The 17,560-nt window shown below is 48.4% G+C and overlaps 1 protein-coding gene across 1 annotated transcript in view; it reads right to left on the bottom strand.

Moving 5' to 3' along the window:
- Positions 1-15,202, bottom strand: part of LOC143783104 (1-phosphatidylinositol 4,5-bisphosphate phosphodiesterase gamma-1-like) — a 141,948-nt gene extending 126,746 nt beyond the window's left edge. The window contains exon 1 of the mRNA XM_077271364.1: positions 14,204-15,202. Within this exon, the coding sequence (XP_077127479.1) occupies positions 14,204-14,426 (223 nt within the window). The 5' untranslated portion in view covers positions 14,427-15,202. The remainder of the gene's footprint in view (positions 1-14,203) is intronic.
- Between the last annotated feature and the right edge of the window lie 2,358 nt (positions 15,203-17,560).

Genomic DNA, 17,560 nt, shown 5'->3' with positions numbered 1-17,560 from the left:
CAGCATAAAGGGGGCACTGATCTCAGCTCAGTATACAGGGGTCTGACTGTACCCAGCATAGAGGGGGCACTGATCTCAGCTCAGTATACAGGGGTCTGACTGTACCCAGCATAGAGGGGCACTGATCTCAGCTCAGTATACAGGGGTCTGACTGTACCCAGCATAGAGGGGCACTGATTGAGCTCAGGATACAGGGGTCTGACTGTACCCAGCATAGAGGGGGCACTGATCTCAGCTCAGTATACAGGGGTCTGACTGTACCCAGCATAGAGGGGGCACTGATCTCAGCTCAGGATACAGGGGTCTGACTGTACCCAGCATAGAGGGGCACTGATCTCAGCTCAGTATACAGGGGTCTGACTGTACCCAGCATAGAGGGGCACTGATCTCAGCTCAGTATACAGGGGTCTGACTGTACCCAGCATAGAGGGGGCAATGATCTCAGCTCAGGATACAGGGGTCTGACTGTACCCAGCATAGAGGGGGCACTGATCTCAGCTCAGTATACAGGGGTCTGACTGTACCCAGCATAGAGGGGCACTGATCTCAGCTCAGTATACAGGGGTCTGACTGTACCCAGCATAGAGGGGCACTGATCTCAGCTCAGGATACAGGGGTCTGACTGTACCCAGCATAGAGGGGCACTGATCTCAGCTCAGTATACAGGGGTCTGACTGTACCCAGCATAGAGGGGGCACTGATCTCAGCTCAGGATACAGGGGTCTGACTGTACCCAGCATAGAGGGGGCACTGATCTCAGCTCAGGATACAGGGGTCTGACTGTACCCAGCATAGAGGGGCACTGATCTCAACTCAGTATACAGGGGTCTGACTGTACCCAGCATAGAGGGGCACTGATCTCAGCTCAGTATACAGGGGTCTGACTGTACCCAGCATAGAGGGGGCACTGATCTCAGCTCAGTATACAGGGGTCTGACTGTACCCAGCATAGAGGGGCACTGATCTCAGCTCAGTATACAGGGGTCTGACTGTACCCAGCATAGAGGGGGCACTGATCTCAGCTCAGTATACAGGGGTCTGACTGTACCCAGCATAGAGGGGGCACTGATCTCAGCTCAGGATACAGGGGTCTGACTGTACCCAGCATAGAGGGGGCACTGATCTCAGCTCAGGATACAGGGGTCTGACTGTACCCAGCATAGAGGGGCACTGATCTCAGCTCAGTATACAGGGGTCTGACTGTACCCAGCATAGAGGGGCACTGATCTCAGCTCAGGATACAGGGGTCTGACTGTACCCAGCATAGAGGGGCACTGATCCCAGCTCAGGATACAGGAGTCTGACTGTATCCAGCATAGAGGGGGCACTGATCCCAGCTCAGGATACAGGGGTCTGACTGTATCCAGCATAGAAGGGGCACTGATCTCAGCTCAGTATACAGGGGTCTGACTGTATCCAGCATAGAGGGGGCACTGATCTCAGCTCAGTATACAGGGGTCTGACTGTACCCAGCATAGAGGGGCACTGATCTCAGCTCAGGATACAGGGGTCTGACTGTACCCAGCATAGAGGGGCACTGATCCCAGCTCAGGATACAGGAGTCTGACTGTATCCAGCATAGAGGGAGCACTGATCTCAGCTCAGTATACAGGGGTCTGACTGTATCCAGCATAGAAGGGGCACTGATCTCAGCTCAGTATACAGGGGTCTGACTGTATCCAGCATAGAGGGGGCACTGATCTCAGCTCAGTATACAGGGGTCTGACTGTACCCAGCATAGAGGGGGCACTGATCTCAGCTCAGGATACAGGGGTCTGACTGTACCCAGCATAGAGGGGGCACTGATCTCAGCTCAGGATACAGGGGTCTGACTGTACCCAGCATAGAGGGGCACTGATCCCAGCTCAGTATACAGGGGTCTGACTGTACCCAGCATAGAGGGGCACTGATCCCAGCTCAGGATACAGGGGTCTGACTGTACCCAGCATAGAGGGGGCACTGATCACAGCTCAGGATACAGGGGTCTGACTGTACCCAGCATAGAGGGGGCACTGATCCCAGCTCAGTATACAGGGGTCTGACTGTACCCAGCATAGAGGGGGCACTGATCTCAGCTCAGGATACAGGGGTCTGACTGTACCCAGCATAGAGGGGGCACTGATCTCAGCTCAGTACACAGGGGTCTGACTGTACCCAGCATAGAGGGGGCACTGATCTCAGCTCAGGATACAGGGGTCTGACTGTACCCAGCATAGAGGGGGCACTGATCTCAGCTCAGTACACAGGGGTCTGACTGTACCCAGCATAGAGGGGCACTGATCTCAGCTCAGTATACAGGGGTCTGAGTGTACCCAGCATAGAGGGGCACTGATCTCAGCTCAGGACACAGGGGTCTGACTGTACCCAGCATAGAGGGGCACTGATCTCAGCTCAGTATACAGGGGTCTGAGTGTACCCAGCATAGAGGGGCACTGATCTCAGCTCAGGATACAGGGGTCTGACTGTACCCAGCATAGAGGGGGCACTGATCCCAGCTCAGGATACAGGGGTCTGACTGTACCCAGCATAGAGGGGCACTGATCTCAGCTCAGTATACAGGGGTCTGACTGTACCCAGCATAGAGGGGGCACTGATCTCAGCTCAGTATACAGGGGTCTGACTGTATCCAGCATAGAGGGGGCACTGATCCCAGCTCAGGATACAGGGGTCTGACTGTACCCAGCATAGAGAGGGCACTGATCCCAGCTCAGTATACAGGGGTCTGACTGTACCCAGCATAGAGGGGCACTGATCCCAGCTCAGTATACAGGGGTCTGACTGTATCCAGCATAGAGGGGGCACTGATCCCAGCTCAGTATACAGGGGTCTGAGTGTACCCAGCATAGAGGGGCACTGATCTCAGCTCAGGACACAGGGGTCTGACTGTACCCAGCATAGAGGGGCACTGATCCCAGCTCAGGACACAGGGCGGTTGTGGATTTGGTACCATATTCCAGCACTGGCAATTCGCTGTCTGATACCACATGATTGTGCAGAGAGAGGTAACAACTGGTATCTGTGCTGTTTCTAGTCACTGACAGAGACGGGTCTAGGAAATGGCAAATAACTGAAATATGAAGTACAGTTAGATCCAGAAATATTTTTCCAATGACAATCTTTCATGATTTCAGCTCTGCAGGCTACAACTTTTTAATTAAAGTGCCCCTGTCAGCAGGATTGTGCCCAGTAACTACAGACAGTGTCAGGTCGGCGCCATTATACTGATTACACTGATACTTGGTGATGAAATCCGTCTTGTGGTTCTTGTGGAAACTTTATTTTCAGCTTTGAGTTATTGAGTTAATGCTCGTGCTCCGGGGCAGGGCTGTGTGCGGCTTCATGTGGTGCTCTGATTAGGTATTCATGTGTATGGGTCCTGTCACGTCACTGATCTCTCATTGACCTGTCCCCTAGTTTACATAATGAATGTCATATACAGTGGGGGAAATAAGTATATGATCCCTTGCTGATTTTGTACATTTGCCTACTAACAAAGACATGAACAGTCTATAATTTTAAGGGTAGGTTAATTTTAACATTGAGAGATAGAATATAAAAAATAAAATCCAGAAAATCACATTGTATAAATTATATAAGTTTATTTGCATTTTGCAGTGAGAAATATGTATTTGATCCCCTACCAACCATTAAGAGTTCTGGCTCCTACAGACCAGTTGGGTGCTCCTAATCAACTCGTTACCTGCATTAAAGACAGCAGTCTTACATAGTCACCTTTATAAAAGACTCCTGTCCACAGACTCAATTAATCAGTCAGACTCTAACCTCTACAACATGGGCAAGACCAAAGAGCTTTATAAGGATGTCAGGGACAAGATCATAGACCTGCACAAAGCTGGAATGGGCTACAAAACCATAAGTAAGACGCTGGGTGAGAAGAGGACAACTGTTGGTGCAATAGTAAGAAAATGGAAGAAATACAAAATGACTGTCAGTCGACATCAATCTGGGGCACCATACAAAATCTCACCTCGTGGGGTATCCTTGATCATGAGGAAGGTGAGGGATCAGCCTAAAACTACACGAGGGGGAACTTGTTAATGATCTCAAGACAGCTGGGACCACAGTCACCAAGAAAACCATTGGTAACACATTACGCCGTAAAGTTTAAAATCCTGCAGTGCCAGCAAGGGTCCCCCGCTCAAGAAGGCACATGTGCAGCCCCGTCTGAAGTTTCCCAATTAACACCTGGATGATTCTGTGAGTGATTGGGAGAAGGTGCTGTGGTCAGATGGGGCAAAAATTGAGGTATTTGGCATTAACTAAACTTGCCGTATTTGGAGGAAGAGAAATGCTGCCTATGACACAAAAAACACCATCCCCACTGTCAAGCATGGGGGTGGAAACATTATGTTTTGGGGTTGTTTCTCTGCTAAGGGCACAGGACTACTTCACCGCATCAATGGAGCCATGTACCGTAAAATCCTGAGTGACAACCTCCTTCCCTCCGCCAGGACATTAAAAATGGGTCGTGGCTGGATCTTCCAGCAAGACAATTACCCAAAACATACAGCCAAGGCAACATTGGAGTGGCTCAAAAAGAAGCACATTAAGGTCATGGAGTGGCCTAGCCAGTCTCCAGACCTTAATCCCATAGAAAACTTATGGAGGGAGTTAAAGCTCCGAGTTGCCAAGTGACAGCCTCAAAATCTTAATGATTTAGAGATGATCTGCAAAGAGGAGAGGACCAAAATTCCTCCTGACATGTGCGCAAACCTCATCATCAACTACAAGAAACATCTGACTGCTGTGCTTGCCAACAAGCGTTTTACCACCAAGTATTAAGTCTAAGTCTTGTTTGCCAGAGGGATCAAATACTTATTTCTCACTGCAAAATGCAAATAAATGTATACAATTTACACAATGTGACTTTCTGGATTTTATTTTTATATTCTATCTCTCATTGTTAAAATTAACCTACCCTTAAAATTATAGACTGTTCATGTCTTTGTCAATGGGCAAACTTACAAAATCAGCAAGGGATCAAATACTTATTTCCTCCACTGTATACATACTGAAAAAAAAACCTTCTGCAGCACGCGGTGGCCGTGGCTCCTGCGCTGCAGCATAGTCGCATGTGTACTGATTTTATAATTATGGTAAGTTCACACAGGGCGTTTTTGCAGCTTTTGTTTTTCTGCAGCAAAACCTGATCATCTTAGCAGGAAAGAATCTGTGTCAAAAACGCAGGTTTAAGTGCGTTTCTGTTGCGTATTTGGTGCGTTTTTTTTTCTCTTTGTCCAGGCTAATGTCCTTGGATTTTCAGCAGCAAAAACGCAGCAAATAATAATACCTGCATTTTTGCTGCGTTCCTTTCAACACCCATTCAAGTCAATGAGTGAAAAAAAGCAACAAAAACGCTGAAAGAAGTGACATGCTCTATGTCCAAAAAGCGCAGCAAAGCACAAAATACTGATCAAACAAAAAACCAATGTGCGTGCATGAGATTTCTGAAATCTCATAGGCTTTGCTGGTATTGTAAATAGCAGCTGAAAATTAGCATAAAAATACGCAGCAAAAATGTCCTTTGTGAACTTACCCTTAATCTGGTTGAGGTTATCCTGATACTTAAAAAAAATAAAATAAATCCATTTGAAAATGGCGCCCGTCGCCACTGGTGATCAGTGACCTGTCAGAAGCCAAGCTGGTGAGAACCTAAGCAGACCACCACATGGAGCCCCCCACAGGCCGCCGCGGAGCACAAACATATCATTAACTCAAAACTGAAAATAAAGATTCCACAACAGCCACAAGACGGATTTCATCCCCAGGTATCAGTGTAATCAGTATAACGGCACCGACCTGACACTGTCTGTAGTCACTGAGCACAATCCTGATCACAGGTATCAGTGTAATCAGTATAACGGCACCGACCTGACACTGTCTGTAGTCACTGAGCACAATCCTGATCACAGGTATCAGTGTAATCAGTATAACAGCACCGACCTGACACTGTCTGTAGTCACTGAGCACAATCCTGATCACAGGTATCAGTGTAATCAGTATAACGGCACCGACCTGACACTGTCTGTAGTCACTGAACACAATCCTGATCACAGGTATCAGTGTAATCAGTATAACGGCACCGACCTGACACTGTCTGTAGTCACTGAGCACAACCCTGATCACAGGTATCAGTGTAATCAGTATAACAGCACCGACCTGACACTGCCTGTAGTCACTGAGCACAATGCTGATCACAGGTATCAGTGTAATCAGTATAACGGCACCGACCTGACACCGTCTGTAGTCACTGAGCACAATCCTGATCACAGGTATCAGTGTAATCAGTATAACAGCACCGACCTGACACTGTCTGTAGTCACTGAACACAATCCTGATCACAGGTATCAGTGTAATCAGTATAACGGCACCGACCTGACACTGTCTGTAGTCACTGAGCGCAATCCTGGTCACAGGTATCAGTGTAATCAGTATAACGGCACCGACCTGACACTGTCTGTAGTCACTGAACACAATCGTGATCACAGGTATCAGTGTAATCAGTATAACGGCACCGACCTGACACTGTCTGTAGTCACTGAGCACAATCCTGATCACAGGTATCAGTGTAATCAGTATAACAGCACCGACCTGACACTGTCTGTAGTCACTGAGCACAATCCTGATCACAGGTATCAGTGTAATCAGTATAACGGCACCGACCTGACACTGTCTGTAGTCACTGAGCACAATCCTGATCACAGGTATCAATGTAATCAGTATAACGGCACCGACCTGACAGTCTGTAGTCACTGAGCACAATCCTGATCACAGGTATCAGTGTAATCAGTATAACGGCACCGACCTGACACTGTAGTCACTGAGCACAATCCTGATCACAGGTATCAGTGTAATCAGTATAACAGCGCCGACCTGACGCTGTCTGTAGTCACTGAGCACAATGCTGATCACAGGTATCAGTGTAATCAGTATAACTGCACCGACCTGACACTGTCTGTAGTCACTGAGCACAATCCTGATCACAGGTATCAGTGTAATCAGTATAACAGCGCCGACCTGACACGGTCTGTAGTCACTGAGCACAATCCTGATCACAGGTATCAGTGTAATCAGTATAACGGCACTGACCTGACACTGTCTGTAGTCACTGAGCACAATCCTGATCACAGGTATCAGTGTAATCAGTATAACGGCACCGACCTGACACTGTCTGTAGTCACTGAGCACAATCCTGATCACAGGTATTAGTGTAATCAGTATAACGGCACCGACCTGACACTGTCTGTAGTCACTGAGCACAATCCTGGTCACAGGTATCAGTGTAATCAGTATAACGGCACCGACCTGACACTGTCTGTAGTCACTGAACACAATCCTGATCACAGGTATCAGTGTAATCAGTATAACGGCACCGACCTGACACTGTCTGTAGTCACTGAGCGCAATCCTGGTCACAGGTATCAGTGTAATCAGTATAACGGCACCGACCTGACACTGTCTGTAGTCACTGAACACAATCGTGATCACAGGTATCAGTGTAATCAGTATAACGACACCGACCTGACACTGTCTGTAGTCACTGAGCACAATCCTGATCACAGGTATCAGTGTAATCAGTATAACAGCACCAACCTGACACTGTCTGTAGTCACTGAGCACAATCCTGATCACAGGAATCAGTATAATCAGTATAACGGCACCGACCTGACACTGTCTGTAGTCACTGAGCACAATCCTGATCACAGGTATCAGTGTAATCAGTATAACAGCACCAACCTGACACTGTCTCTAGTCACTGAGCACAATCCTGATCACAGGAATCAGTATAATCAGTATAACGGCACCGACCTGACACTGTCTGTAGTGACTGAGCACAATCCTGATCACAGGTATCAGTGTAATCAGTATAACGGCACCGACCTGACACTGTCTGTAGTCACTGAGCACAATCCTGATCACAGGTATCAGTGTAATCAGTATAACGGCACCGACCTGACACTGTCTGTAGTCACTGAGCACAATCCTGATCACAGGTATGAGTGTAATCAGTATAACGGCACCAACCTGACACTGTCTGTAGTTACTAAGCACAATCCTGATCACAGGTATCAGTGTAATCAGTATAACAGCACCGACCTGACACTGTCTGTAGTCACTGAGCACAATCCTGATCACAGGAATCAGTATAATCAGTATAACGGCACCGACCTGACACTGTCTGTAGTCACTGAGCACAATCCTGATCACAGGTATCAGTGTAATCAGTATAACGGCACCGACCTGACACTGTCTGTAGTCACTGAGCACAATCCTGATCACAGGTATGAGTGTAATCAGTATAACGGCACCAACCTGACACTGTCTGTAGTTACTAAGCACAATCCTGATCACAGGTATCAGTGTAATCAGTATAACAGCACCGACCTGACACTGTCTGTAGTCACTGAGCACAATCCTGATCACAGGAATCAGTATAATCAGTATAACGGCACCGACCTGACACTGTCTGTAGTCACTGAGCACAATCCTGATCACAGGTATCAGTGTAATCAGTATAACGGCACCGACCTGACACTGTCTGTAGTCACTGAGCACAATCCTGATCACAGGTATCAGTGTAATCAGTATAACGGCACCGACCTGACACTGTCTGTAGTCACTGAGCACAATCCTGATCACAGGAATCAGTATAACGGCACTGACCTGACACTGTCTGTAGTCACTGAGCACAATCCTGATCACAGGTATCAGTGTAATCAGTATAACAGCACCGACCTGACACTGTCTGTAGTCACTGAGCACAATCCTGATCACAGGTATCAGTGTAATCAGTATAACGGCACCGACCTGACACTGTCTGTAGTCACTGAGCACAATCCTGATCACAGGAATCAGTATAACGGCACTGACCTGACACTGTCTGTAGTCACTGAGCACAATCCTGATCACAGGTATCAGTGTAATCAGTATAACAGCACCGACCTGACACTGTCTGTAGTCACTGAGCACAATCCTGATCACATGAATCAGTATAACGGCACTGACCTGACACTGTCTGTAGTCACTGAGCACAATCCTGATCACAGGTATCAGTGTAATCAGTATAATGGCACCGACCTGACACTGTCTGTAGTCACTGAGCACAATCCTGATCACAGGTATCAGTGTAATCAGTATAACGGCACCGACCTGACACTGTCTGTAGTCACTGAGCACAATCCTGATCACAGGTATCAGTGTAATCAGTATAACGGCACCGACCTGACACTGTCTGTAGTCACTGAGCACAATCCCGATCACAGGTATCAGTGTAATCAGTATAACGGCACCAACCTGACACTGTCTGTAGTCACTGAGCACAATCCTGATCACAGGTATCAGTGTAATCAGTATAACAGCACCAACCTGACACTGTCTGTAGTCACTGAGCACAATCCTGATCACAGGAATCAGTATAATCAGTATAACGGCACCGACCTGACACTGTCTGTAGTCACTGAGCACAATCCTGATCACAGGTATCAGTGTAATCAGTATAACGGCACCGACCTGACACTGTCTGTAGTCACTGAGCACAATCCTGATCACAGGTATCAGTGTAATCAGTATAACGGCACCGACCTGACACTGTAGTCACTGAGCACAATCCTGATCACAGGTATCAGTGTAATCAGTATAACGGCACCGACCTGACACTGTCTGTAGTCACTGAGCACAATCCTGATCACAGGTATCAGTGTAATCAGTATAACGGCACCGACCTGACACTGTCTGTAGTCACTGAGCACAATCCTGATCACAGGTATCAGTGTAATCAGTATAACGGCACTGACCTGACACTGTCTGTAGTCACTGAGCACAATCCTGATCACAGGTATCAGTGTAATCAGTATAATGGCACAGACCTGACACTGTCTGTAGTCACTGAGCACAATCCTGATCACAGGTATCAGTGTAATCAGTATAACGGCGCTGACCTGACACTGTCTGTAGTCACTGAGCACAATCCTGATCACAGGTATCAGTGTAATCAGTATAACGGCACCGACCTGACACTGTCTGTAGTCACTGAGCACAATGCTGATCACAGGTATTAGTGTAATCAGTATAACGGCACCGACCTGACACTGTCTGTAGTCACTGGGCACAATCCTGATCACAGGTATTAGTGTAATCAGTATAATGGCACCGACCTGACACTGTCTGTAGTCACTGAGCACAATCCTGATCACAGGTATCAGTGTAATCAGTATAACAGCACCGACCTGACACTGTCTGTAGTCACTGAGCACAATCCTGATCACAGGTATCAGTGTAATCAGTATAACGGCACTGACCTGACACTGTCTGTAGTCACTGAGCACAATCCTGATCACAGGTATCAGTGTAATCAGTATAACAGCACCAACCTGACACTGTCTGTAGTCACTGAGCACAATCCTGATCACAGGTATCAGTGTAATCAGTATAACAGCACCGACCTGACACTGTCTGTAGTCACTGAGCACAATCCTGATCACAGGTATCAGTGTAATCAGTATAACAGCACCGACCTGACACTGTCTGTAGTCACTGAGCACAATCCTGATCACAGGTATCAGTGTAATCAGTATAATGGCACCGACCTGACACCGTCTGTAGTCACTGAGCACAATCCTGATCACAGGTATCAGTGTAATCAGTATAACGGCACCGACCTGACACTGTCTGTAGTCACTGAACACAATCCTGATCACAGGTATCAGTGTAATCAGTATAACGGCACCGACCTGACACTGTTGTCACTGAGCACAATCCTGATCACAGGTATCAGTGTAATCAGTATAACAGCACCGACCTGACACTGCCTGTAGTCACTGAGCACAATGCTGATCACAGGTATCAGTGTAATCAGTATAACGGCACCGACCTGACACCGTCTGTAGTCACTGAGCACAACCCTGATCACAGGTATCAGTGTAATCAGTATAACGGCACCGACCTGACACTGTCTGTAGTCACTGAGCACAACCCTGATCACAGGTATCAGTGTAATCAGTATAACTGCACCGACCTGACACTGTAGTCACTGAGCACAATCCTGATCACAGGTATCAGTGTAATCAGTATAACGGCACCGACCTGACACCGTCTGTAGTTACTGGGCACAATCCTGCTGACAGAGACTTTCAGGTGCAATAAAAGGGCTGAATAAAATTATCCAGTGAAATGTTGAGGAATTGCAGCCATTTTTCTACACTCACTTCGGAGGCTCAGAAGTAATTGGGCAAATTCACTTTACCATATAATGTTCATTTGTAATTCTTTGTTGTGAATCCTTTGCAGGCAATGATGTCCTGAAGTCTGGAGGCCATGGACATCACTACGACTCGGCCATTGCAGAACATTCCACATTGATTTTGCAGCATGTTTTGGGTCGTTGTCTTGTGTCCTCTGAAGCCTCGTCCATCCTTGCTGCATTTGGGTGAATGTGAGCAGAGAGTATCGCCCTGTACACACTGGATTCAGGCCGCGGCTTCGGTCACATCATCAATCACCACTAGTGACTCGGTGCCATTGGAAGCCATGCATGCCCGCGCCGTCACTCTGCCTTCTCCAGACTTTCTTCTTCCCATCATTATAGTACAGGTTGATCTTAGTTTTGCTTTTCCAGGAGTGGGCGGCTTCTTTAGATTTTTTGGGGCAAAGTCTAATCTGTCCTTTCTATTTTTCAGGCTGATGAATGGTTTGCATCTTGTGGTGGACTCCATGTATTTGCTCTCATAACGTCTTCTCTTTATGGTAGACGTCTTAGACGCTGAGATACTGATTTCCTGGAGAGTGGTCTTCACTTGGGGGACGTTGTGAAGAAGCTTTCTTCACTATGGGAAGGATTCTGCGATCATCGACCACTGGTGTCTTCAGGGGATATTTCAGGTTCAGGCATTTCTGAGTTCCCAAGCTCATTTGTGAGCTTTTTTTATTTGCAGAATGTACCAAACTGTTGCTTTGGCCATTCATAGCATTTCTGCTATCTCTCTGATGGATTTTTTCTTTTTTTCAGCCTAATGATGGTCTGTTTCTCTTGTATTGAGAGCTTGTTTGTCCACATGTTGTGGGTTCACAGCAACAGCTTCCAAATGCAAATGTCACACCTGGAATCAGCTCCAGACCTTTTACCTGCTTAATTGATGCTGGATTGATGAGGTAATAGCCCATGCAGCCATTGAAGAGCTTCTGAGATAATTGTCTAATTACTTTTGGACCCTTTAAAAAGAATCAGCTCCATAGTAAAGAACTGTAACCCGTCCTCCAATTCCATGTGAATCACCTCAAACTAAAGCTGAGAGTCGGCACTGTAAAGCCTGATAACAGAACCGGACCTGGAATAGGTTTTGGTAAATGCCTAAAATGCCAAAACTTGTCCCACGTCCTAATATTTCTGGATTTATCTGTGTATTAGTGAATTCTCAGAATTATTATTACACAGATGAGCGAACGCCGACTCTCAATACTCTGCCAGGAGTCATGTGAGTAATTAGGGTACCTCTGTAGGCAGTGACTGTACCCCCACTCCCCCGGTGTACAGCTGGTGGTCTGCACTGATTCATCCGCCTATGGGACTGACGAGATAAGAACGAGGGGGAAACAGAAATCCCGGCTGGTTTCCGGACCCTGAGTCATTAATCTGATATGTGAGAGGAGGCTCAGGATGGAGAAGACAGGGCCACAGTGCCAGGGCCTCCTCTATGCCCACGGGTCCTCATCGCTGTGGTACCTGTGGCCTTACATAGGACTGCAGGTGACACCTGCTACATTATCTGTACTCAGAGAGATATCACTGTGTTATCTGTGGTGTTACATGGGACTGCAGGTGACATCTACTACATTATCTGTACTCAGAGAGTTATCACTGTGTTATCTGTGGTGTTACATAGGACTGCAGGTGACACCTACAACATTATCTGAACTCAGAGAGTTATCACTGTGTTATCTGTGGTGTTACATGGGACTGCAGGTGACATCTACTACATTATCTGTACTCAGAGAGTTATCACTGTGTTATCTGTGGTGTTACATAGGACTGCAGGTGACATCTACTACATTATCTGTACTCAGAGAGTTATCACTGTGTTATCTGTGGTGTTACATGGGACTGCAGGTGACATCTACTACATTATCTGTACTCAGAGAGTTATCACTGTGTTATCTGTGGTGTTACATAGGACTGCAGGTGACACCTACAACATTATCTGAACTCAGAGAGATATCACTGTGTTATCTGTGGTGTTACATGGGACTGCAGGTGACACCTACTACATTATCTGTGCTCAGAGAGTTATCACTGTGTTATCTGTGGTGTTACATAGGACTGCAGGTGACACCTACAACATTATCTGTACTCAGAGAGATATCACTGTGTTATCTGTGGTGTTACATGGGACTGCAGGTGACACCTACAACATTATCTGAACTCAGAGAGATATCACTGTGTTATCTGTGGTGTTACATAGGACTGCAGGTGACATCTACTACATTATCTGTACTCAGAGAGATATCACTGTGTTATCTGTGGTGTTACGTGGGACTGCAGGTGACATCCACTACATTATCTGTACTCAGAGAGTTATCACTGTGTTATCTGTGGTGTTACATAGGACTGCAGGTGACACCTACAACATTATCTGAACTCAGAGAGATATCACTGTGTTATCTGTGGTGTTACATAGGACTGCAGGTGACACCTACTACATTATCTGTGCTCAGAGAGTTATCACTGTGTTATCTGTGGTGTTACATAGGACTGCAGGTGACACCTACTACATTATCTGAACTCAGAGAGATATCACTGTGTTATCTGTGGTGTTACATAGGACTGCAGGTGACACCTACTACATTATCTGTGCTCAGAGAGTTATCACTGTGTTATCTGTGGTGTTACATAGGACTGCAGGTGACACCTACTACATTATCTGAACTCAGAGAGATATCACTGTGTTATCTGTGGTGTTACATAGGACTGCAGGTGACACCTACTACATTATCTGTACTCAGAGAGATATCACTGTGTTATCTGTGGTGTTACATAGGACTGCAGGTGACATCTACATTATCTGTACTCAGAGAGATATCACTGTGTTATCTGTGGTGTTACATAGGACTGCAGGTATCACTACTGATGTGCCCCTGTGACGTGCTCAGCTCTGCTACATCTCTATATAGTCCTGTGTCGGTTACTGACCTTCTCCCTCCACTTTCTCGGGGGTCCTGAACCATATCACCTGCCGGGTGTCCAGCCTCAGCTGGAAGGTTCTCCTCTCGGGGCGCTGGGACTTCTTCTGGTAGAACAGGGTCAGGACGGTCCCGGTCTCCAGATGCCGCATGATCCGGTTTACGTCTCCGCTCTCCATTCTTGGCTCCTCCACGAAGCCGTTCATGTTGGCCAGTCTACATCCGGACATCATGGTGCAGGGTCCTCACCGCCGGTCACTTGGGACCTTCCAAAGTCCTGGAGGATCACAGAATGCAGGAAGCCGCATCACAAGAGCGCAGCAGCTCTGGGATCCACTGCTGGTAAGATCTGCAGAAGAAATCCGGTGCATATGAGGGGTCCCGGGGTGATCTGGACTGGTGGTCCCGCCGTCGCTGGTCTCCCTCCTGCTTGGGTAATGGACGAGGGATGGAAGCAGACCACACCTAGATCCTCCCTCCACAAGTGCAGATCGGAGCTGGAGCCCTCCTTCCTGTTCTGTCCGCTGGTCCTTTCATGATGTGTGGGGTCCAAAGATGGAGCAGACGAAGAGCATCTTAAAGGGACCCCCGATCTTCTGCTGCAGACTGCCCTAATGGGTTAATGAGCCCCCAGAGCGGTACTGATGGATCTGTAGTGTCTGGATGTTCCTGGTGACAGGTCTGACTAATAGCCGGAGAAGATCCGGAATCCTGGGATCACTGCTGATGAGCCTGATCCAATGTCACCGGCACCACAGCCTGACAGCCCTGCAGGATGGGTGCAGAACCGCTGCATCTGGGTATCCAGGTGATGGAGTGGGACGTGCGGAGCTGCAGGCTGTCCCGGCCAGTGAAGCCCCCCAGACCCTCCCAGGTGCAGAGCTGGATCAGGATGACAGGTCACTGGTGCACAGTCCGCAGGCTTTATCTTGCTGCTCCTGTCCTCTGCAATGGACGCCCAGAGGAAACAGCAATCACACATGGCCGGAAAGAGAACAGAAAGGAATTTAAAAAAAAAAAAAAAAGAAAAAAATATTTGCAGGATCTTGGCTTAGGGAAGAAAAACACTAGTGAAGAATGGGAAGTCCTGTGTGATGGCGCCATCTAGTGTGCAGCTGTGGGAACTGCTGTGTCCAGCATCAATGTGGGTCCCAATCATCAGGGGTCCTTGACAGCATTGGACTTGTTAGGGCCCCTCTGAGCTCCGGGGCCCGGATAACACTGCAATCGCTGCACCCATGGCCTAAATGGAGAAAATGGAAGAAATGAAAATTAAAATCCCACGTCCTATTGCTCCGCTGCTCTCCGAGGTCCTTACCTTGCTGCACCAATGACACATCTTCCCTTGCGATAACTTGAGCCAATCACTGGCTTAGAACTGCTGAGGTCAATGATTGTCCGCAGCGGTCATGTGGGCAGCAAGGTAAAAAAAAGTCCTCAAAGATCACCGGCGCTGGAGCAGATGCTGATACGTCAGGTGAGTGGAGGTGTTTTTATACTTTAAGCTATTTTCTTCAGGTCCTTCCCTACTTAGCGATCGATAGCCTACCCTTAGTGCAGGTCATCAGTACCAGACGGGTTGTGGTGCGACCCCCCACGATCTGGCAGCCGGAGCACCACAGCGCCGCACACTGTGTAGTGGTCAATCTCAGTACTGCAGAACAGCTCCTATTGAAGTGAATGTGCCCAGAGCTGCAGTACCCAGAGCGGCCAGTCCACAGAGGATGGCGCTGTCCTCAGGACAGCCAGCTGCGACCTCCAGGGCTGCTGGACCCCAATAATCTGATCCTGATGACCTTTCAGTCTGCTGGATTTGTGGACACGGATCATCAGTGTCAGGTTGGTCGGGGGCTGCTGAAGGACAAGGGGAAACCTCCTGTAACATTCCCACACCATTTCTGATTTCCCGAGGTTTAGGATCTCCGCTTGCTGCCTGTGAATGAAGTCTCTGCACGGAGCTGACGATTACCGCCAGCCGCTGCGGGTTTTGCCCATTTTTATGAATTAAGAAAAATAAGCGACCGGAAGAATTTGAGGCCAAACTCATGCGGATTTGTATTGTGGCTCAGTACTGCGTCACCGGGGAGGGTTTGTTACAATGTTACAGTGCAGCTTGGAGGTGCCAGCCTGATACAATGTGACAAACCCTCAGCTGTTAGCAGGAGCAGTGCACATCAGATCTACTGCCTATAGCTAATCCATCTACTGACAGCAAGCAGAGATGTTAACCATAGCTCCCAACCGTCCCTCATTGTGCGGGACTGTCCCGTTTTTAAGGCTTTTCCCCGCTGTCCCGCACGGGACACGACTTCCCCGCAGACAACAGAAGCAGCCGTCACACGCCCCCTTGTGTTCGGCCACGCCCCTTCCCCATGTTCCTGACTGAGTCTTCCTGTGCCCCCCGGGCCGGTCACTTAGCAGCGATTCGGGCTGCTGGTGGCCGGCGCTGTTCTCTGTGTCCTGGCCAGTTGTATCCCAGTGGAGCAGACCTGCCCCCTGCTCCCTGTGTGCGGCCTCCTGAAGAGGGAACATGGCTGCATCTACCTGCAGGAGAGGAGCTGGTGGACGGCTCACACATCAGTGTGTGGTGAGGAGATGGACGCTGCTGCTCACCTCCCGGTGATAAGTCCAGGGCCGTGTGTGTCCCTCTATAATATTAGCGGCCGCTCTGCTGATGCTCACAGATTTATTGCAGGAGTCTGAACTTTCAGGGTCACCCTGTCAGTGCCAGGTCATCGGCTCCAGGAAAGTTCAGTCTCCTGCAATAAATCTCCCTATACTGATAGTGACCAGAGTCTGCAGAATCCAGCACTGGAGTGATCACGCCTGAACCTGGTGACTGGACATCACATGCTGTATACATGGCCCTGTATATATACAGTGCATGTATGGCCAGGGCCAGGTGCAGGATGGATCATCCAGTGTATATAATATTGTGTATCTGTGCCCATAGTATACAACTATCAGGGGCGTAAGTACCATGGTCGCAGCTGCGACGGGGCCGGGAGCACTCTGAGCTACAAAATGGGTCGCCGGCCCCTCAAATCCTCTGCACAGGCCTTCGTGCGCACTCTCTGTGTGCCCGCGCTGACCACGGCCATGGCGGCCCACATGAGCGCGGCCCTCGTTCGTGCTTGTGCGTGTAGCTGCGGCCTTTGTCAGCGAGGTAAAACAGGAAAGCGCACGCACCTGAGCCTGTGCAGAAGTTTGAAAAGGCCGCCACTGCGTGCACAGACGCTCGAGCCTCACTGTGTCTGACGCTGGCCAGGACCAGTGTAAGAGAACAGCGCTCTCCTCACCAATCCCCGGCCGGCATCCGCTCCATGTCCATTATATAGGTGATACTGCAACTGATGTGTATATACGT

Source organism: Ranitomeya variabilis, chromosome 6 (genome assembly GCF_051348905.1).
Source record: "Ranitomeya variabilis isolate aRanVar5 chromosome 6, aRanVar5.hap1, whole genome shotgun sequence".
Lineage (NCBI taxonomy): Eukaryota > Metazoa > Chordata > Amphibia > Anura > Dendrobatidae > Ranitomeya > Ranitomeya variabilis.
The sequence above is the reverse complement of the archived record's forward strand: the minus strand, read 5'-3'. Positions and strand labels throughout refer to the sequence as shown.